The sequence below is a fragment of the Phocoena sinus genome, chromosome 14, assembly GCF_008692025.1.
Source record: "Phocoena sinus isolate mPhoSin1 chromosome 14, mPhoSin1.pri, whole genome shotgun sequence".
NCBI classification, from domain to species: Eukaryota; Metazoa; Chordata; class Mammalia; order Artiodactyla; family Phocoenidae; genus Phocoena; species Phocoena sinus.
The window spans coordinates 47,758,798-47,781,809 of NC_045776.1; the positions used below are offsets into that span (position 1 = coordinate 47,758,798).

Consider the following 23,012-nt stretch of genomic DNA (forward strand, 5'->3'; position numbering starts at 1 on the left):
TTTAAAATTTCTTTAAAAGGCTCTGACAAAATTTTGGCAATTCACCAACACAAGGATGTTTTTATCATTCATCTAGAAATGCAAGTCAATAGTATATTCAGTTTATTTTGGAATAGCTATCTTTAACTGACAGTCTATGCTCAAATGGCACTAAATTATTAATTAAACATTTTTATTAATTAAATTTGCATGTATGAAAAAAGTAACATACAAGGCAAGTTATATAGTCTCGGGCTTATGTAAAATCTTGACTGCTTTCAACAACTACTGAACTCTCTTTTCAAAGAAAATCGTCATACTAATGTATGTTTGTCCATGTAATAGACTGAAGACAGCCACAAATATGGCATTCTCAAAACAACACGTAACTACTAAATGTAATGTTGCAAATTAACTTATTTCCTTAAAATTTCACTAAATAATTCTAAGGAGCACAACAAAATATTAAAAGCTCCCAGGGTTTATCCTAAGAATTAGGCAGTCTTCTTTGATTTTTTCTTCTTTGCTTCTTCCTCTTTCTTTCCTGTTTCATTTACTTGTAATTCAATTTCTTTGGCACTAAACATCTGAAAAGAGAAAAAAATTTAAAAAGCAAATTTCAATTATAGCAATAATTTCTAAATATTTATAATGTGAAGGAACCCAATTATATTTTATAAATTTTTATGTTCTATTTATAACATTATATTTTATAACTTCAAATATATAATGAAATATTTCACAAGGTTCAAAAGCAACATACTTGTAACAATTATGGACAAAACCAGAACTCTATGACATTTCCACTCTCGTGTGCTAATATAGAAAGCTGGGCAAATGCAACATTGCATTACATATCCTGTATCTGATAACTCTGAAAACATTTTTATGCGAGGCTTATTCTATTCATGAGCAAATAACTCATTACTGAACTCCTATCCCTACCCCACTGTGTGATTCTTGAAAAGGTTTGTCTATTTTATCAGCTCATGGACTAGCCAAAGGCAGGAAAATGATGATTTACACTGTGCTTTGTTTACAGCTACTGAGTAGAGAGCAAAACAGTTTTTATTTTATTTAAATCAATTTTATTTTATTTAAAATCAGAGTTGGGAGCAACTTGCTCCAGATCATATGGTTAAACAAATGTATCTGCTGGAAATTAAACCCAGATCTATCCAATTCCAAAGCACAGGCTCTATTCACTACACAGCCTATTGTGAAATATCATGTGGAAAGATAGTGTAACTTTGGTGCCAGTACACATACCATTCTACCACTCATAAATAAAACTATATGTATATCTCTGTGTGTGTCTGTCCAGGTGTGTACATATGTATGTGATGGGGCTGGAGAGGTGACTCTGGACTCAGTGGTTCTGTGTCCCTGTGGTGTTGGCACATCTGTCCCTGAGTCCTTGGCAGCAGGGGTGACAACCTGACCCAGTTCCTATCTCCATACTCTGTGCTCAGCACCCTGGTTATTTATGTGGAGACTTGCAGAGGCAGACCCAACTACCCTGTCCCCATTTCTCTTATTCACTGAAACTTGCTCCTGCACTCTCCTTGCATCCCCATCCATTGGTGTCAAAACAACAATAACAACAACAAAAAAACTGTCAAGAAAACAAAAAAGCAAAAACCACTACTCCACACAGCACTGATTTTAACATTATTTCCCCTTGAAATATTTTCTTTAAAACAAAAGTTATATGTAAAATAATCCTTTTTAGCGCACTTTTCATATAGTTTCCCATGCAAGTGCTTTTGTATACTCTCAGCTAAAGGACAGCTAGTTAGCAAACAGTGTGAAGCTCTACCTAATGAACAATAGTGAACCACATTTCAAATGCTCTTTAGCCAATGAGTCCTCTATCACAATATTTGGAACAATTTATCACAGCGTTCTGAATACTTTATTTTGCAGTCTAGCAGTTTTAACACATAATGGCTGACAAAAGGTGTACAAATAATAATGCTAGACTTGCCATAAAGAAATATGGAAAGATTATCACACTAGATATTAAAATGCAAGTCTTACATAAGCTTAAGGCACTCATAAATGAAAAGTAGAGAAAATAGATAAAAACCAGTAGGCAATCAAGAAAGGGTGGGGGTTTTTTTTGTTGTGTTTTTTTTTTGCGGTATGCGGGCCTCTCACTGCTGTGGCCTCTCCCGTTGTGGAGCACAGGTTCCGGACGCGCAGGCTCAGCAGCCATGGCTCACAGGCCCAGCCGCTCCGCGGCACGCGGGATCCTCCCAGACCAGGACACGAACCCGCGTCCCCTCCATCGGCAGGCGGACTCTCAACCACTGCGCCACCAGGGAAGCCCAAGGATGGTTTTTTGACATAATGAAGGATAACATTGTGTTAGAAGCCTAGAGGGCCAACAATTATATAAATGGCAGCGGAATGACACTGGCTAGAAGCTAATCTTGATTTCAGAAGATGTAAAGACAGGAAGAGTAACTGTTCTCTATATGGTGCCAGGAATGAATCTTTGTAAGGAATATGCTACACTGACCCTATATAGGACTGACTCAGTAGGGGTTCCTACTTATAAGAACATATACTAAATGCGGTAGGCCTATATATAGATCTCAGCACATCTGGGTCTTCCCAGAGGGCTAGTGTAATAAGCATGTACAAATTAGTGACTATTAGGCTACAGAAACAAAACAGAAGTCATCATAGTGTCAGTGGATGCTAATGGATGTTTCAGGCTTATAATAAAAGATTCACAGGTGTCAACAACATATTAAATTTTGTCAAAATACTTGATGCTACAGATATTTTTTCCTCTTTGGTTAATGACTTACCTTCAAAGGTTGCTTTCTTCTTATTATAGCAAGTTCAATGTTTTTTCCACCAGATTGGACAACCTAATGTAAAACAAGTGCAATTTTAGAATTACTTCAGGAAAGTCTCTGTTTTAAAAGGCGACTGAATGAGGGGAAAAAACATGCTTTTCTGTATATGCTTTATTAGATCACTTACTTCCAGCAAAGCTCTTATTGCTAATTTGATAGCTTCACTGTCGTTTGCTACAGCATCTTCTGTGTAATTCTTTTCTAGAAATTCTCGGACAGTTTTAGCACTTCGACCTATTGCATTTGCCTTGAAAGATAGAAGATAATTATTAATATCATTGCAATATGAATGAACTTATGGTTACTAAGTGAGGTCTAGAGCTTACTCCAATATTTCTTAGCATAATTACTAAATGAAGATTGTAGGTTCGAAGATTTAGCAAACATTTCAACAGCTCATCTGATTACTATATGAATAATCTGTGGTGATGGCATGGCTGACTTTCAAATATACCAATGCTTTCCTAGCCAGTGCTTTCTATTTCCTTAATGGCTCCCAAGTCCTTAGTAGTCAGAAAAGATTAAAAGAGTTGAAACTCGAAAAGATGTGAAGAGGAAAGGAGACATAACTTTGCAATATGATGAAAAAAGAAGAAAAGAAAAAAAGGACATCACTGTGAAGAAGAAAGTTGTTTCTGTGGATAGGACTGTGCATCATTTTCTTAGAACTTAGAATATAAGTATACTAATTACTGATTCATTATATCCTTTGACTATAAGCAAGAAAGGCTGCTTCTGTTCCATGCCCCATTTTTCTTTGTTCTTTAGAAATTTTCATCAAATGAAGGGAAGAGGTAAATGCATTTTCCTGGCTGCATGACAACAAGTAGTATATGGCATGTTCTTTCCATTTAGTCTCAATATCCAGTACTAGTAATGATAATGATGATAACAGCAATTTATATTAACAGAGCACTTAATGTGCCAGGCACTATGTTAAGTATTTTACATGGATTATCTCATCTTAACCATCACAAAAACAATTAAATAGGAACTGTTACTACTCTAATTCATACAGGGTTAAAAGAGCCTTCTCAACCTCAGCACTGTTGGCATCCTGGGCTGGATAGCTCTGCCCTTGTGAGGGCTGTCCTGTGCACTGTAGGATGTTTAGCAGCCTTTATCCACTAGATGCCAGCAGCACCCCGGCCTCAGCTGTGACAACCAAATGTGTCTCTAGATATTGCCAAATGTCCCTTAGATGGGACAAAATCACCCCCATTGTGAACCACTGGCTTAAGTAATCTTGCCCAAGATCATATAGCGGGTAAGTAGAAGATCTGAGCTTTGAAACCAAGTAGACGGAATCACCAATCCAAGCTTTGAACTCTATACCCCATGCTGCCACATGCCCCTTGCTGTGATGTCTCTAGAGAGAGAAAAGAACCAGCAGAAAGGCCCATCCTTTCACTGAAGGATTCTGGCACGAAATGGGGGATGTCTCAGTTCCAACTGGTAGGTATAATGATTACTGGAAAGAGATCTCAAAGGAGTCTCTTAGGAAGTGAGAATGAAAACACACCTTTTGTACTACATGAGTATATAGTTCTGCTACTTGACAGAACTTTTTTGATACCTTTATATTTCAGAAGATTAAACTAAATAGCTGTGAAATTTTAAATCAGATTTTGTGGCCTTGAAATTTCATTAAGATCAAAGGTAAAGCCTTCAGCCTGGTATGACTTTGGAGTTTATCAGCTTCTAGTTTGTTTTGGTTAACTAATTGGTTGCTGCCCAGAGAGGAAGTACATAAGGTAGTGGTTTGTCCAAAAATCTCACTGAGCCTTTAAAAGTCACCTTGTAAATTCCTGGTGACGTTCCTGTCCACCTCTTCCGATTGCTGATGTCAAAATTCTTTAACTCTTAACCTATTTGACTGGTTTCCTAAAATCTAGCTGCTTCTTGCCACACTCATGCCCCTACCCTCCCTGCAACCCGATCACCCACTCCAGCTCACTTCAACAGACCCTGATGGGTTTGCAGTGTTTTTCCTGCCTGCCTATCCAGATTAATGACGATTTTCTGTGGCAAACAATATGAGCTGCCAACCCCAATGTCCATTCTTCCTTTGTAACAGAACTCTAGGCAATGTGCCTGCTGAAAAATGTCATGTCCTACCCTCTGTTACCAAAAGGTATATACAAGTGGAAGTAACTGGGTGAAACTTCTAGTAATCCTTGCTGCCTGTAATGCAGACATGTTGGCTGGAGGTCTAGTAACTACCTTGAGAGCATGAGAAAAGACTAAGATAATAAAAGAGGCAAACACCAGCAACTGCCTATTTCAACCTCATTATGTGGGAGAAATAAATCCTTCTGTGTGAAGAATCATCGCATCTCTGTTGTTAGGAGCCAAGAACAACAACTCACGAATACACATTTGAGTAGATCTTGTGACATACTGCCCCACTCCCCTTCAGAAATGAAAGCCTTATTCCTACAGTTGCTGGAAGTGCCAATGGCACACAGCCCTCAGCTCTTAACTTTCTTTGAGAGGTGCCTTTGTTAACAAGAGCTGCCTCATCTAAGGTCTTGTACTATCTAGGGTTGGCCCAAGTCCAATGACTGATTGATGAAGAGCTATTCATGTCCAGTCCCCTCACCCCAACTTGGAACAACTTTGAAGAGCTACCCCAGATCCAGGGCTTCCCATGGGATTGATGAGGCCTTTATTGAGATTGCACTGCAGTCCAACTTTTCCCTCAGCCTAATCTGGTTCCCTTCCCTTCAACAAATGCTGATCCCCAAAGCACTTCCTAATATACTTCCTAAAAATGATGGTTAAATGACCTTTAAAATATTTTCCAAAGAATACCAGAGTAGAGAGAGGATCTATGATAAAAGGGTTCCAAATTCAAGTAATCTTGGAGACTACTACTTTAGCTGCTTCTAGAATATTTATAATGCCTTTTAGAAGATGCAGAACGTAACAAAATTTATTAAATTTCTTTAGAAAAACATCTCTCAAAGTTAATTAGCTTTAAAGAGCTTGTTTACATTACACCTATTAACATCAAAAGAAATACACTTTGAGAAACACTGCTCTGAAATATACAACATATTAACTTTGTTCCTGTTTTAAAGTGTTACCTACAACAGCAAAACACTTGGCCTTATAAGCTCTTCACCATCGCTCCATCCAAGCTGTCCTTGCCGAAGTCACCCATGACTTGCCTGTTACCAAATTCAATCATTTCATGTCCTCTTCTTACTTGATCCATCAGTGGCACTGACTCAGCTGATCAACTCTTCTTAGAATACTGTTTTCACTTAGGATCCAGGATATTGCTTTCTGGGTTCTCCTCCTTTACAGAATAGACTGGATCTATCCCCACCTTTCACTGGCCACTGCCCCTGATCTAAATCTGGTCTTGCCTGAATTATTATTAAGAGTCCCCTAACTTGTTTGCCTGCTTCTACCCTACAATCTGTTCTCAATAAAAGAGATACTTTTAGGGTTTCCCTGGTGGCGCAGTGGTTGAGAGTCTGCTTGCGGATGCAGGGGACACGGGTTCGTGCCCCGGTCTGGGAGGATCCCACATGCTGTGGAGCAGCTGGGCCCGTGAGCCATGGCCGCTGAGCCTGCGTGTCCGGAGCCTGTGCTCCGCAATGGGAGAGGCCACGACAGTGAGAGGCTTGCGTACCGCAAAAAAAAAAAAAAAAAGAGATAGATACTTTAAAAATATAAATCAGATCATGTTACTCTAATAAGCAAAAATCTCTAGTATCTATTTCACATGTCTTCTATGTGTACCCTGTAAGACTACAGCCTAGTACTGCAGTGTTGTCATCTCATGGTACCAGAGCTGTGTTCTCAAGTCCTCTATACCATCCTGTCAGGCTACGTGGTATAATAGGTCAGAGTAAAAAAACAAAACATAGAAACAAACAAACAAAAAAACTTGATCTTATGTTTAAAGTGCCATAGCGCGCCGCCCCACAAATAAAAATAAAACCGGAAGATTTTACTCCACCTCTAAAGACTGAATATCAGAATTTATATAAAATGTATAGAGAATCCTTTGGCCTAGGGAAGTAGCATGAAGTAGTGGACAGAATACTGGACTAACAAGCAGAAGACCCTGAGTTCTAATTCCAGTTTTGCTATTAACTAGTGAACTTAACTTAAAAAAAAAAAAAATCACTTAACTCCTGAGTCTTACCAAATACGTAAAATTAAAGTTTTCAAGACTTTTTTGTTATTGATGATTTTTTTAAGCTGCATAATGCTTCCTTCAACCAAAATCTTATAAGAAAGGACAACATGTAAAATCAGTAAAATGATGATAACGGGGTGTAGGTGTGTGTGCGCACGTGCTCACGCTGTTCACACCCTCCCCACCTCCACCACGTGGCCTTGCAGTACCACAGCAGCAGTTTCAGACCTGAGTGATAAATGAAATCCCCAACAATTAAAAAAATTTCCATAATTTTCCTGACTGACCTTGAAATGAAATAAAAATGCTTCTCTATATAACCCCCAGGGAGCAACCAAATTAAAATTGAAAATTATGTAAACTTGGAAATTGTTATGATATTGAAATTAAAGGTCAGGATGTAATGATAAATGTAAACAGAAGATGGCAGACTTCAAAATATTTAGAGAAAGATTGAGTGTAATAATTTGTTTTGTTTAGGGCATAGATTTGGGAGGCACATGAAATCTAGTACCTGTAAAAGATTTCTAGCCGGCAGAAAAAAAGTCTGGCATTTGCATCAGGTAAATTCATAGTTTCTGGTTACCAATTAGATTGTCCAGATAGCTTTTTAAGATGTGCAGTTAATAACGCAAGTATTCAGATCTTTGTGGCAAGAATATAATCCACTGTTTTACTGGCCTGGTTAACTCATAACCGTCTTATGAGTATGGTCAGCTAAAATCAAATCCTTTAGTTAATACAGGTTTAAAGACCAAGGCAGTATTTCCCATGAATTTATTTGGCCCTTAATAACAGTAAAATAAGCTCTTTATAAAATTATTTAAAGCCTGAGTGTTTAAACTTTTAATAAAGTCAAAATCACTTAGACTCTATAATATATAGTCTTATTCTTATATATGAGAATATACAAAAATTCACTTCTGCAAGCTGTTACTAGTTTCCCTAAGCCCTAGACTTTTGTATTATATTTGAGTTTACCATTAAACAAAGTTAGCAGTTGGGTACTAAAACAAGAGTAACAACTTATCTGGAAAACAAACTATGTTCCAGGAATTATGTGGATACAACTGCCAGGTACTGACACATAGGTATAGATTCATAGTTTGGGGTGCTTTGACTCTCCTAGAATAGAGGATATATTAAAGATTTCACCATGAGATTTAAAAGCTCATTTAATTCTTTACTGAAAACAAAAAGACTATTTCTACTCAAAGCAAGCATCCTACTAATATGGAGGAATGAATGATGAAAAGAAACTGGGTATTTATCTTACTTTGCCATTTATATACATTTTGGTTTGTCACATTTTTCAAAAGTAAAGATCCTGTGATTAATAAACCAAAGTGTTTCTTTATCCATCAAAAACCATCATAGTTTCTGACTAGCTAAATTGTTACATAAAGTTTATACTACCATCAATATTTTAGTACAACATAATTTGTTGTCATGTCCCTGAAACAGATAAAGCACCTACTCAAATTCTAAAATACATTAACAAATTCATGACTCACCTTCCAAGCATGATAAGTACCAGAGGGATCCGTCTGATATAATCTTGAGATACCATCATTGTCAAAACCTACAATTAAGGCAGAAATACCAAAAGGTCTTCGTCCATTGCTTTGAGTATATTTCTGAAAAATAAAATGTTTTCATGACTACTTTCTATATGAGGCCTTTTAAAGAAAGGACAACACTATTACTTATCAAATAACAAATTCCAATAGTAAAGTATTCCTGATAATATGATCTTTATTAATTCCTATTGTGTATGACTTCAAGATCCTCTTCCTTTTTTTGTACTAACCACAATCCATGATGAAAATTTTGAGAAATAAATGTACACGATATGTAAAATAAAATCGTAAGTTTCTTATGTATGGTCTTAAATTTGTTTTCTCGTTGCCTTATGTAAGTTTGGTAACATAACTAGACTTTAAGCTTTTTTCTTACTTCAGAGAACTGTGCATGTCATACCATTTTGGTTCCCAATAAAGCTGATTTCAATGAGCTGTGCTTTGGAAGCATGTCCTTGGTTTACTTTGAGGGACACTTTGTTATTATCAAGTATTCTTACTTGATACTATTAGTATCAAGTATATTCTGTTCACTATACCAAGTTATCTCTATATAAAAACCCAACTAAGACACTTCTTTCAGTACCAAGACAAGGAACCTCTGTTTCTCTTGAAGAAAAAAATAAGTTTTTTCCTGACTGACAGTGGGGCACTGGAAACCAATGGTATTTCTTTTTACTTTAGTGCCAGGAACTTTCTGAATTTGTGCTCTAGGGAGTGGAATTCACACTAATTCTGAGACTGGCATCCACAGAAGTTGTGCAGAGAGGCAGCCCTGGCAGAAAACTCAGGACTACATTTGTAGGCAACTGTAGGAACTGTATATAACTCTATGGCTTGAGATAGCTTTATACTAGCTTTCTTCTTGGACTTGTCTACATATCTGTTTTTAAATTTTAATTGTATTATATTTATAGGCCACTTTAAGTTTCGGGGTTTTTTGGGGTTTTTTTTTTTGGCTTCATGGCTTGTGGGATCTTAGTTCCCAGGCCAGGTATTGAACCCGGGACCCCTGCAGTGGAAGCATGGAGTCCTAACCACTGGACAGCCAGGGAATCCCAAACCACTTTAAATTTTGAATGCAAATAGTGAGTTAAAACATAAACTCTTTTTTTTAATAACATACTTTTATTTTTTGTAAATTTATTTATCTTTATTTTTGGCTGCGTTGGGTCTTCATTGATGCGCGGTCTTTCTCTAGCTGTGGTGAGCAGTGGCTACTCTTCGTTGCGGTGCATGGGCTTCTCATTACGGTGGCCTTTCTTGTTGCGGAGCACAGGCTCTAGGCACGTGGGCTTTAGTAGTTGTGGCACGCAGGCTCAGTAGATGTGGCTCACGGACTCTAGAGCACAGGCTCAGTAGTTGTGGCACATGGGCTTAGTTGCTCGGTAGCATGTGGGATCTTCCCGGATGAGGGATTGAACCCATGTCCCCTGCACTGGCAGGCGGATTCTTAACCACTGCACCACCACGGAAGTCCACAATACAAACTCTTAAAGAATAGGGTTTGTCTTTTTTCTCTGTATTTCCTAATGTTCCTAGTTCACACCTAGGTATGAAGTAGATGTTTTGTAAATATACTTTCGAGGAGAGAAACTTCTACCTTATTTGCTTAATTAACCACTTTTTTGGTTTCGTTTTGTATTGGCTGCACCATGCTGCATGTGGGAACTTAGTTCCCCCACCAAGGATCAAACCCGCGCCCCCTGCACTGGAAGCGTGGAGTCGTAATCACTGGACCTCAGGGGAAGTCCTAATCAACCACTTTTTAATGAAACAGTAACATATGCACAACTTAAAATAATTTAAAAGAACAAAAGGTGTACATGGGGATAACTCTTTTGTCCCACAGCCTCAGCCTCCTCCTCAGTAGCAACCCCACTGTTACAGATTCACAATGTATATTTCTATAAATGTTCCATGCATAATAGCTTTTTATTTCCAAAAGAAAGCCTAAAATCCACATTTGGGAACCTTGTATATACAATGTTCCACACCTTGTTTTTTGGTGAGTACCTTTTAACTACTGGGAAATCAAAGCAAAGAAAAAAGAAAAACAGAACAATATAAAAATGTTGAACTTTCTTGAAACATGAATTAAATTAAAAAAAAACATGTATGTAATCTAAAACTTTAATATCTAGAATATATAGAACCTACTAAAAAATCTCTGTGTAGACAAATGGTAAAATCCATGCCAGGAAGTATTCTAAATGCATTAAAATGTACTAAATCATTTAATCCATACTGCAATTCAACGAACATTATTGTAACATTCATTTTATAAATAAGAAAATTGAGGCAAAACAGGCTAAATAGTTTTCCCAAGGCATTAACTAGGAAGTAGCAAAGCCAGGATTTAAATCCCAAAATTCTGGCTCCTGGGAGTACATTCTTAACTACTAGAGTGCCTGTCAAAAGGAAAGATAGTTTACACTGGGAGAAATGAAAATAGCATACCAACATGTGGAAAAAAATTGACCTTACTACTAATTATAAAATACAAATTAAAACAACTATTACAGTACTATGTTATACTTATTTGCAAAATAAAAGAAAAATGAAAAATCCAATGCTGATGATTCTTCAGGGATGTATTTATGCATTGCTAGTTGTACAATAAAAATTTGTTCAATCTTTTTAGAAAGCAATTTAGCTATGTATAACAAGAGTCTTAAAACTAATTACAATCTCTAATCTAGTAATTCCATACTGAAAATTAATTTAACAATATAATTCAAAAAAGAAAAAGAAAAGCTGTGACAAAGATAGAGTAATGTTATTAAAGCAGCAAATTGAGAGAGAGACAGAGAGAAAGGCAGAGAGAGAGAGAGAGAGAGAGAGAGAGACAGAGAGAAAAGGAGAAAAGGAAAGAAACTGGAAACAACCTAAATAATTACCAGATAGCAACTAGAAACAGTACTATATAGTTCGTAAGGATGGTAATTATAAGGAGATGTTGCCATATTTAAAGAAGAAAGAAAATGATAATAAATGAAACAATACTTGTATACATCATGATTATACTAAATGTCAAATCATGTTTCTACACATGGACTCAGAAGAAGTCATATCTAAACCTGATCAGTTGTGTTTAGCTTTGTAGGTGAAACAATCATGGGTATTTCTTTGGAAAACTTTAAAACATGTGTTTTACTGCTACATCTCTGATGTAGAAATCTGTACAACTGTAGAAATCTCCTTAAAAGGTTACTCATTTTTTAAAATTTAATATAATTCTCAGAATTGACATTGATTGAGATTTCTGATATCAAATCAATCCACTCCACTGGAATAAGAATGTGAGTTTGAAGTTAAGTGTGAGAAATAAGGAATTTAGCATGTTTTAATAGACTAAATGGTTGGAGTGACTGTAGTATTCCCATGACAGGACCCATAATGATGGAAAAGAAGAAAACTTGAAGAAATCTGTTGGAATACTGGCTTACCTGCTTTAAGGTTGCTATGAAGCGAGTTATATATTCTACAGTGACTGGGTCCTCAACTGTAAGCTTATGACTCTGGCACTCCACACGAGCTCTGCTTATTACTACTCTTGCATCAGCAGTCAGTCCTATAAAAGTAGTCGATACATTAGAAAAAAAGGATGACATTTTTTCTTGTCAAAAGGGTTTTGGCCACCATGATATTTTTCTTGTAACATCCTTTGTTTTCTCCAATATATGTTCTTTTTGTGTGTGTGTGTGGTACGCGGGCCTCTCACTGTTGTGGCCTCTCCCGTTGTGGAGCACAGGCTCCGGACGCGAAGGCTCAGCGGCCGTGGCTCACGGGCCCAGCCGCTCCGCGGCACGGGGCACGAACCCGCGTCCCCTGTATCGGCAGGCGGACTCTCAACCACTGTGCCATCAGGGAAGCCCTCCAATATATGTTCTTAATAAAGGATTTATAAAATAGACTATAACTCATCCTAAATTAGTTTCCTTCACTTGATCCATTTTTTTTTTTTTTTTTTTTTTGCGGTACGCGGGCCTTTCACTGTTGCGGCCTCTCCCGTTGCGGAGCACAGGCTCTGGACGCGCAGGCTCAGTGGCTATGGCTCACGGACCCAGCCGCTCCGCGGCATGTGGGATCTTCCCGAACCGGGGCACGAACCCGTGTCCCCTGCATCGGCAGGCGGACTCTCAACCACTGCGCCACCAGGGAAGGCCTGATCCATTCTTATTTACTTTTTAAAGAAAATTGTTTTAAAGAATAATGTTTAAACACTAATGTTAAGTTACCTATTTCCCAAATATCAAAACGGTTTAATTCACAGGACAGTAAGTCCCCTACATACGAACGAGTTCTGTTCCGAAAGTGCATTCATAAGTCCAATTTGTTCCTAAGTCCAACAAAGTTAGCCTAGGTACCCAACGAACACAATTGGCTACATAGTACTGTACTGTAATAGGTTTATAATACTTTTCACACAAATAATACATAAAAAACACTAAAAATAAAGAAAACATTTTTAATCTTACAGTCCAGTACCTTGAAAAGTACAGTAGTACAGTACAACAGCTGGCATACAGGGGCTGCCATCGAGTGAACAGGGAAGAAGAGTTACTGTGTGGAGGAGGGAGAGGAGGTGGGAGATGGTAGAGCTGAAGGATCGTCAGCAATAGGAGATGGAGGGCAAGCTGCAGTTTCACTCATGCCTGACGTTGATGGCACAGGTTCTGGTTCCTTGCTGGGTTCAATTCTATCTACATGCTTGAAAAAACGATCCAGTGATGTCTGGGTAGTAGCTCTTTTTTTCTCGTCATAGATGACATGGTAGCACTGGACTGCATTCTGAATGGCTGCTGCAACCTTCGTGTACCATTCTATGTTCAGGTCCTGTCCTCAAAAACTAACAGCGCCTTGTCAAATAAAGAAAATCCCCTTGTCATTTCCTGCGTTGAGAATCTCTTCAGTTCTTCAGCAGTACCAGCTACATCATTGCTGCTTTTACCCTTGCTTCCAGATATCCTGGGCTTGATATAAAGACACTGTACTACTGTACTCTATACAGTACTGTAAAGTATATAAAAGCACAACCACTTGTAGAGGATGCACGCACATGACAATGTACGCCAGACACGTGAACTAACTTATGTGATTGGACATGTGAAGACCCGTTTGCATCTTTGAAAGTTCTCAACTCGAAGGTTCATATGTAGGGGACTTACTGTAGCTGGTTTGATTATTAGGTTTTAAAACTTTTTTGAGAAGATATCAGTGGCAGATTGTTCAAAGGTTGATGGTCTATCCTAATTCCAGAACCAAAATACTTATTACCTAAACCATGAAGTAAGCTGGATTTCTTCTTATGAAAACAATGAGTATTACTTCATTAACAAACAGAATTCAATCTGCATTCAGTATAACTGTGACATGTCACTTCTCAGCTTTTTGTCTAAGATTAGGGGTTTGAAAATCAGGAATGTTAAAACAGAAAAAGAAGGGAATTCCCTGGTGGTCCAGTGGTTAGGACTCTGTGCTTCCACTGCCGATGGCCCGGGTTCAATCCCTGGTTGGGGAACTAAGATCCCACAAACCATGTGGCCAAAAAAGAGAAAGAGAGAAAGAGAAAGAAAGAAAGAAAAAACTTCTGCTTGCTTTTGTCATACCAAAACATCATGTGATGAATTCTCAACACTTCTAATAAGGAGATAGAAGGTGTTCCTATCAAAAGAAAAACAAACTGACCAAAAACTTAAAATGGATTCTAATAATTACAAACATTTCCATCACCATTTTCTTTCTTTCTCCACTCTCTTAATATCATATTGCCCCAAAAATTCTTTCACAAAATCTCTGAAACAGCCGTTTCCCACATAACCATCAGTCTTCTGCAGTCGCAGACTCTTGTTTCCCTTCCACACCACTTCAAAACGTGTTTCTACAAACCTGGAAGAACTGCCAGCTCCTGAAGATACTTAACAGTAACCAACAATGAAGACGTTGTCAGAATATGCCGCTGTTAAGAACACTCTAACATTCATGAGTAGGGTGTGAATTATAATCAGATACTCAGTTAAAGAAGAGAAACTGATTCTCTTCTCTTTGCAAAGGTTATCTGAGAGAAAGAAATGGGAACAGATTGACTTATCCTACCCTATAGACTAAAAGCTTCACTCAACTTAAAAATATGATCAGAAAGGAGATTTTGAAGTACAGTTTTCCCCTTTACATTGTAAATATGGTCCAAAACTACAGAAAAATAAAAGTATCATACTTAGAAAGTAGTAATGTAACTACTTCAAGGAAAAAAATAAGTGATAAATTTGTCAAACCATACGAGTAACATAGTTGTGTATATGTGTCTGATTTTAACATAAGAACTAGCAATTATACAAATCAATACTAAATGGCTAGGAAAAAGAGAACCATTTCTATTTAAAGATACATTGAAAATTGCAATTTCACTTTATAAATAGGCAACCTATAGAAGAAATGAGTCCTCAGTCTGTTGCTTTTAAATTTATACAACTTTAACTTGAAAATACTATCATAGTGTTGATCTTTTCAAAGAACCAAATCTTGGGTCCATTGCTTTTTCACTATTGTTTTTCTATTCTCTATTTTACATATCTCTGCTCTAATCTTTATTATTTCCTTCCTTCTGCTGGCTTTGGGTTTATAGTTTGTTCTTCTTTTACTAGTTCTTAATGTAAAGTTAGATTGCTAAATTGAAATCTTTCTTTCTTTTTTTTTTTTTGCAGTACGTGGGCCTCTCACTGTTGTGGCCTCTCCCGTTGCAGAGCACAGGCTCCGGACGCGCAGGCTCAGCAGCCATGGCTCACGGGCCCAGCCGCTCCGCGGCATGTGGGATCCTCCCGGACCAGGGCACAAACCCGTGTCCCCTGCATCGGCAGGCGGACTCTCAACCACTGCGCCACCAGGGAAGCCCTCTTTTTTTAATGTAAGCATTTATAGCTATAAATTTTCCTCTTAGCAATCCTTTGGCTGCATCCCGTAAGTTTTGTATGTTGTGTTTTCATTTTCATTTGTCTCAAGATATTCTCTGATTTCTCTTGTGACTTCTTCTTTGATTCATGGGGTTTTTTTAGGTGTACTCTTTAATTTCCACATATTGTGGATTTTTCCATTTTTCTTCTGCTCTTGATTTCTAGTTTTATTCAATTTTGGTCAGAAAAAATACTTTGTATGATTTCAACCTTTTAAAATGTATTAAGACTTGTTCTGTGGCAAATGATTCCTTTTATAAGATAGTAAGGTAAAGGCTATTTTTTGCTCAATAAAGTTTTTAAACTTCAATACAAAATTTTGGTTTTAAAAAAAACAATTAGAAAAGGAGCAAAAAGAAAAAAAAAAGACAAGAAACATGTCTTGTTTGCTATACAGTGGCAAATAAACACATGAAAATATGTTCAGCATCATTAGCTATGAGGCAAATGCAAATTAAATCCAACAAGAGATTTCACGACACACCTACACAAATGTCTAAAATAAAAAATAGTAACAACACAAATGCTAATGAGGATGCAGAGAAAATGAATCATTCATACATTGTGAGCAAGAATGCAAAATAGTACAGCCTCTCTGGAAAACAATTTGGCGGTCTTTTATTAAACTAAACATGCATTATTATATGACCCAGCAACTGTGCTCAAGCATTTATCCCAGAAAAATGAAAATGCAAAAAACTATACATGAATGTTCACACCAGCTTTATTTGTAATAGGCAAAAATTGGAAATAATCCAAATGTCCTTTAATTGGTGAGTTGTTAGCAAAGTGTGGTATATCCCGTACCATGGAATACTATTTGGCAATAAAAAGCAATGGAGTAATGACGTATGCAATAACTTGGATGAACTGCAAGGGAATTATGCTGAACAAGAAAAGCCAATATGAAAAGATTATATACCACGTGATTTTATTCATACAACATTCTCATGCAAAATTACACAGATAGAGAATAGATTAGTAGTTGCCAGATGTCAGACACAAGAAGGAGGAATAGCATGATGTAGCCCTGTGATGACCAAAGAGTTGTATATCTTGATTTTGGTGATGGCTACATGAATGTACGCATGTTAAATCTATTAAACCTACACACACACACACACACACACACACACACAAATGCACACAGAGCTGGTGAAATCTGGATAAGCTCTGTGGCTTGTACCAATGTCAATTTACTGGTTTTTAAAGATGTTACCTTTGGAGGAAACTGGGTAAAGGGGACTTCCCTGTGTTGTTTTGTAACTTCCTAAGTATAATTATTTCAAAGTAAAAAGTTTAAAAAGAAAACAGCTACCTAAAGTTATAATTAAGGTAATATATTTCTTTTAACATTTATGTTTTATTAAAGCTCATTATCAGAAATGCTGGTTTAGAGTTGTGATTTCCCAAAAAATATAAGGCATACTGTTTATGTTTAATAAGAAATGGAGTTTAGCTCTATATGTTGTATAAATATTGCATAACAGCTACAGAGGGGCCAACTGTTAGCCTACTACACCAAGATACTCTATCATTATTGTAGGTCCCTAAGTACCTGCAAAAGCCATGCAGACATGGTCATCAAGGGCACAAATTTTCCTCACAATTCTTTCATCTTGAAGCTTGGCAACAGATTTTTTTTCGACCCCAAGCACAACTATATCAGTACCTCGAATTCCAACCTGTTGAGTCATTAAAAAAACATAACGAGTTGTCAGTTTTAACACTAAAATCAAATTATTCTAACATATGACTTATGGAGAAAGGCTTTTCCTTAACCTTCAATAAAAATGAGAAAAGGAGACTTCTAAGAAAATAGATACATAGGTATAGGCTTACTTGAAGTTCATTTCCCAAACTCAAAGCAAAGACAAATAGGTATAAACTAGAAGAATATACCACCAATGCTGAAACTACGTGAGTGTCCTAATCTCATACAGTACACCTAAAGAAGTACTATCTCAATAAAGAAAAAAATTAACCCAAATGAAAGAAGATGCTGGAAATACATGTGAATTCCTTATAGAATGGGTAGTACCAGTGCTGGTGGTAGGAGAAGTAGTATACAAAGTCAAGTGGAAAAAATCCTGAAAGCTCTCCCAAGAATCTCACAATTTGGAGGGATAAGGAATAGGGGGCATAAGTAGCCAAGAGAAAGACCAAATGCCCTCACGCTACATCAGTGATAAGGAAAACCTCAATGCAAACATGAATATAACAAGAAGAATCACTATTGCTCCACTCTCCAGTCCTTCACTTGGGAAGGAAGTTGGAAAAAGTTTAAAGAATAATGTATAAGAGTAGTAGCTCTCAGATAGGGACTTCTGGGAAACATGACCCTTTTCTCAGGGGTTCAAGAGTAATCTATGAGAATTTTAATTCTGTATTACAATGGTAATGTAAATATTTTGAGAGGCATTTGTGTTTTATGATTGCCTTGTGACCAAATGTGGTATTAGTACTGTTTTATACAATATAATTATGCAAAAGGTGTGCTTGAATTAGTATTATTGAAGTAAAAATATAGAACAAGTTAAATATATAGAACTAGATCTGAGACTACATCTTCCAGTTAAGTAAAACACAGACAATTTATCAAGGCTTTTGCTTTTATTGTTCCCTTACTTCAAGTCTGTCCGTTTATCCAATAGTCCTTCTCTTACCATTCTATCCAACATCAGCTACCCTCCCCCCCACATCCCACCCTCACCTAATACACACATGTCGAACTTTAAAGCCTACAGGGAATATGCCTTTCTACCAAGCCATGGGACATTATAACACTTTAACATATATTAGGACTCAAAAAAAATCTCAATGTTTTCCCAAAATTGAAATAAATCCAATTCAATTCATTGGTCACAAGAGAACACAATATGTAGCTCTCACCTAAATAATTTTTGACTTGATAAAGTGATTAAAACTGTCAAAACAGACTATTTAGAAAATGTTTATAATGAAAATCCTAATATTAAAGTCTTCTGTGGATGAAATTAAGCTCAGAAGAAAATTCATAATCTCACTTTATAAAATCAAGTAAAAACTAAGAATTCATTCAAGAAGATCAAAAAGGAATAAAAATACTTAAGCTAAACTTAAGGGGCGAAGTAAGGCAAAAGCAGAAATTAATGGTTAGGGAGAAAACAATACAATTGATAAATAATACTAAGATGTAAAAAAAAAGTTTTTTTTTTTTTGGCAGCACTGAGCAGCTTGCAGGATCTCAGTTCCCTGACCAGGGATTGAACCTGGACCACGGCAGTGAAAGAGCTGAATCCTAACCACTAGACCACCAGCGGACTCCTCAAGATATGTTTTTTTAAAAAAATAATTAAAAGCAGTATTTCAGTTAATATAGCCAAGAGGAGGAAAGGATAAAATAAATACATGCACATGTGAAAAAGTAGGAATTTAAAAATTCTAAGTTAATAAATTTGAAAACCTGACTGAAAAAAGATGACAGATTAGAAAAATTAAAAGTTGCTCATACTTACTCAAGAAAAGATAGAAGTCTTACTCTCACTAACCAACATGGGATAATTTCAGGAAAGAACTATTCCTCAAAAGCAAGTGTCAGACCTAGAAGGTTCATGGATAAATTCTTTCTAATCTTCTGTTATAGGTACTTCCTATGCTATTTAAATTATTCTATGGTGCAGATCAAAATTGAAATATTCTTAATGCTTTTAAAAAATTATTTTGATTGATTGATTTTTGGCTGCGTTGGGTCTTCGTTGCTGTGCGCAGGCTTTCTCTAGTTGCGGCGAGCGGGGGCTACACTTCATTGTGGTGTGTGGGCTTCTTATTGCTGTGGCTTCTTTTGTTCCGGAGCATGGGCTCTAGGCGCCTGGGCTTCAGCAGTTGGAGCACATGAGCTCATTATTTGTGGCGCACGGGCTTAGTTGCTCCGCAGCATGTGGGATCTTCCTGGACCAGGGATCAAACCCGCGTCCCCTGCATTGTCAGGTGGATTCTTAACCACTGTGCCACCAGGGAAGTCCCCCTAATACTTTTAGGGAAAGCTACATGACAATGTTAAAATCTGGCAAAAAGTACTAATGATTTTCATTTAGGAAACCTGATGCCCATTCAAAATGATATTCATAAATAGAATCTAGAGGTACAGAAAAATAACAATATACCATAAATAGTATGGTTCATTCCAAGAGTTTTAGGAACATCAATAAAAGTAAATCTTTTAATATAAATGTTACACTGGGTAAGTGGAGATCTGTTATTTTTGGCCTTCTGATGAGAACAGAACTTCAATTGTTCTTGAAAAAATACTGAGTCTTTAGGTGGGGCTATAATGTAACCCAGCCTAGCCAAATGATAAATCCTTAAAGTTTTACTGGAAGTGTTTGGAAGATAAGATAATTCCTTCTGCTGTACCTAGAGCTGGCAGCCTGAAGCCTAGGGCTCTCTGGGAGCCACCACGTAGAGATGTTATGTCTGAGGGTGAAAGTAACTGGGAGAGGAAGTAAGAGACAGAAGGGGAGAGAGAAGGAGAGAAAGGGAGGAAGAGACACACCAGTTCTGCTGACATCGTTTGATACCCTAGCAGCCATATAGTTGAACCTGAAAGCAAGGTTTACCGCTGCTCCCTTTGGATAATTGACTCAATAGATTTATTTTTTTTGCTTAAATTAATTTGATTTGAATTTCTGATACTGGCAACTGAAATAGTACAAACTAAAACAATCAAATAGTAAAAATAAAAAGTAAACGATAAAACTACAAAGACGTGATAAAATTCAACATCCATACCTAAATTAAAAATAACACTAGAAAAGCAGGAAGAAGATTATTTGTGAAAACTATTTCAAAGCTTGTTAAAAGTATCACAAACCAGCAGCCAGGTTCATCTCAGAATATGAATCACCATCCATTCAACTGTTCAAGCCAAAAATCTGGTTGACATCCTTTATCATTCCTTCTTCCACACTATCCATTTCCAATCAATCACCAAGTTTCTGTCCATTTTACCTGCAAAAGCTATCCACTTCTTCCTATCACCACTCTAGTAAAAGCAACCATCATTTCTTGCCTGGACTACATACTACTGCATATCCTAATAGGTTTTCCAGTTTCTTCTCTTGTTCCCCACCTTCCTCCTTCCAGCCTCACCCTTCACTGTACCCCCATCTAGTCTCCACAAAGCAGCCAGCATGAGCATTTAAAAACATCAACAAGGTCAGATTACTCCCCAGTTGAATATCCTTCCGCTGCCCTTAGAAACTTTTTTCAAACTCCTTAGTCTTGCCAATAGAGCTGGGCATGATCTGACCCCTGCCTACTTCTACAATAGTATGTAATGGTTGTTAACCAAGCACCAGCTACACTACCTTCTTTCAAGACTTCTCAAACACAATTCTGTTTCCCTCCTCTGAGCCTTCACATGTGGTATTCCCACTGTCTGGAATGCTTCTCTTATTTCAGGTCTCAATTTAAATCTCACCTCAAGGAGTCCTTCTGTATTATTCTCTAAACAACCTATCTGTTCGTGCAATCAACACATTTATAATTATTTATTCATTTTACTTACCTCTCCAAATCGTTAAATCTATGAGGGCCAAAAAACCAATCAGGCAAATCTAGATGGGGGATACTACTGAACAATTAATCCAGTCTCTTCAAAAAGTCCAAGGCGGGCTTCCCTGGTGGTGCAGTGGTTGAGAGTCCGCCTGCCAATGCAGGGGACACGGGTTCATGCCCCGGTCCGGGAAGATCCCACATGCCACGGAGCAGCTAGACCTGTGAGCCATGGCTGCTAAGCCTGCATGTCTGGAGCCTGTGCTCCACAACGGGAGAGGCCACAACAGTGAGAGACCCGTGTACCACAAAAAAAAAAAAAAAGTCCAAGGCATGAAAATAAAGGGGGATGCTGTTCAAGAATAAAAGAGATATCTAACAGCTTACTGCAATGCCTGGATTTTAGATTCAGACTCAAACAAAAGAGCTATAAAAAGATATTTTGTAAGCAATAAGGAAAATTAGAATGTAGACTATTATAAAATATTAAGGAGTTTTTGTTAATTTCATTGGGAGTGATCATGGTTTTAAAAAAACATCTTTTGGGCTTCCCTGGTGGCGCAGTGGTTCAGAGTCCGCCTGCCGATGCAGGGGACACGGGTTCGTGCCCCGGTCCGGGAGGATCCCACGTGCCGCGGAGCGGCTGGGCCCGTGAGCCACGGCCGCTGAGCCTGCGCGTCCGGAGCCTGTGCTCCACAACGGGAGAGGCCGCACCGGTGAGAGGCCCTCGTACCGCAAAAAAAAAAAACATCTTTTTTGGGACTTCCCTGGTGGTCCAGTGGGTAGGACTCCATGCTCCCAATGCAGGGGGCCCAGGTTCGATCCCTGGCTGGGGAACTAGATCCTGCATGTGTGCCACAACAAAGAGTTCGCATGCCACAATGAAGAGTTCGCATGCCACAACTAATAAGTCCGCGTGCTGCTACTAAGGAGGTCCACGTGCCGCGACTAAAGATCCTGCATGCTGCAACAAAGATCCCCTGTGCTGCAACTAAGACCCGGCACAGCCAAAGTAAATAAATAAATATTAAAATAAATAAATAAAAATAAAAAACATCCTTTTCAATCGAGATAAATACTGAAATATTTACAGGGGAAATATCATAATATCTGGGATTTATTTTAAAATACTCCATTGAAAAAAAAAAATACTCCATTGAAAAATGAATTTCAACTTCAGCCTCACACCATATATAAAAATTAACTCAATATGGATCATAGAATTTGCCTGGGGACTTCCCTGGTGGTGCAGTGGTTAAGAATCCGCCTGCCAATGCAGGGTACATGGGTTCGAGCTCTGGTCCAGGAAGATCCCACATGCTGTGGAACAACTAAGCCCATACACCACAACTACTAAGTCTGCTCTCTAGAGCCCAAGAGCCCACAACTACTGAGCCCACACATCACAAAAACTGAAGCCCTTGCACCCAAAGCCCATGCTCCGCAACAAGAGAAGCCACTGCAATGAGAAGTCCATGCACCATAACAAAGAGTAGCCCCTACTCACCACAACTAGAGAAAAGCCTACACGCAGCAACAAAGACCCAACACAGCCAAATAAACACAGCCCAACAAAACTAAATAAATAAATAAATTTATTTAAAAAAAAAAAGAATTCGCCTGTGAAGCCATCACATCCTGAACTTTTGTTTGTTGGAAGATTTTTAATCATAGTTTCAATTTCAGTACTTGTAATTTGTCTGTTCATATTTTCTATTTCTTCCTGGTTCATTCTTGGAAGGTTGTACCTTCTAAGAATTTCTTCTAGATTGTCCATTTTAATGGTGTATAGTTGCTTGTAGCAGTCTCTTATGAGCCTTTGTATTTCTGTGGTATCCATTGTAACTTCTCCTTTTTCATTGCTAATTTTATTAATTTGAGTCCTATCCCTTTTTTTCTTGTTGAGTCTGGCTAAAGGTTTATCAATTTTGCTTATCTT

General features: G+C 37.7%; 1 protein-coding gene and 1 non-coding gene across 4 annotated transcripts in view; one reads left to right on the top strand and one right to left on the bottom strand.

Moving 5' to 3' along the window:
- Positions 1-252: 252 nt before the first annotated feature.
- Positions 253-23,012, bottom strand: part of PSMA8 (proteasome 20S subunit alpha 8) — a 31,268-nt gene continuing 8,508 nt past the window's right edge. The window contains exons 2-7 of one of the 3 annotated variants that reach the window (XM_032602618.1): positions 17,211-17,223; positions 12,035-12,159; positions 8,520-8,642; positions 2,977-3,096; positions 2,799-2,861; positions 253-566 (exon numbers count right to left, since the gene is read on the bottom strand). In XM_032602618.1, coding sequence (XP_032458509.1) covers positions 474-566; positions 2,799-2,861; positions 2,977-3,096; positions 8,520-8,642; positions 12,035-12,159; positions 17,211-17,223 — 537 coding nt within the window. In that variant the 3' untranslated portion in view covers positions 253-473. Of the gene's footprint in view, positions 567-2,798; positions 2,862-2,976; positions 3,097-8,519; positions 8,643-12,034; positions 12,205-17,096; positions 17,224-23,012 lie in introns of all 3 variants that reach the window. The other 2 variants (XM_032602617.1, XM_032602616.1) reach the window with 2 other exon arrangements.
- TRNAW-CCA lies at positions 21,838-21,910 on the top strand. Its single transcript has one exon. It is a non-coding gene; the product is annotated as a tRNA-Trp (tRNA).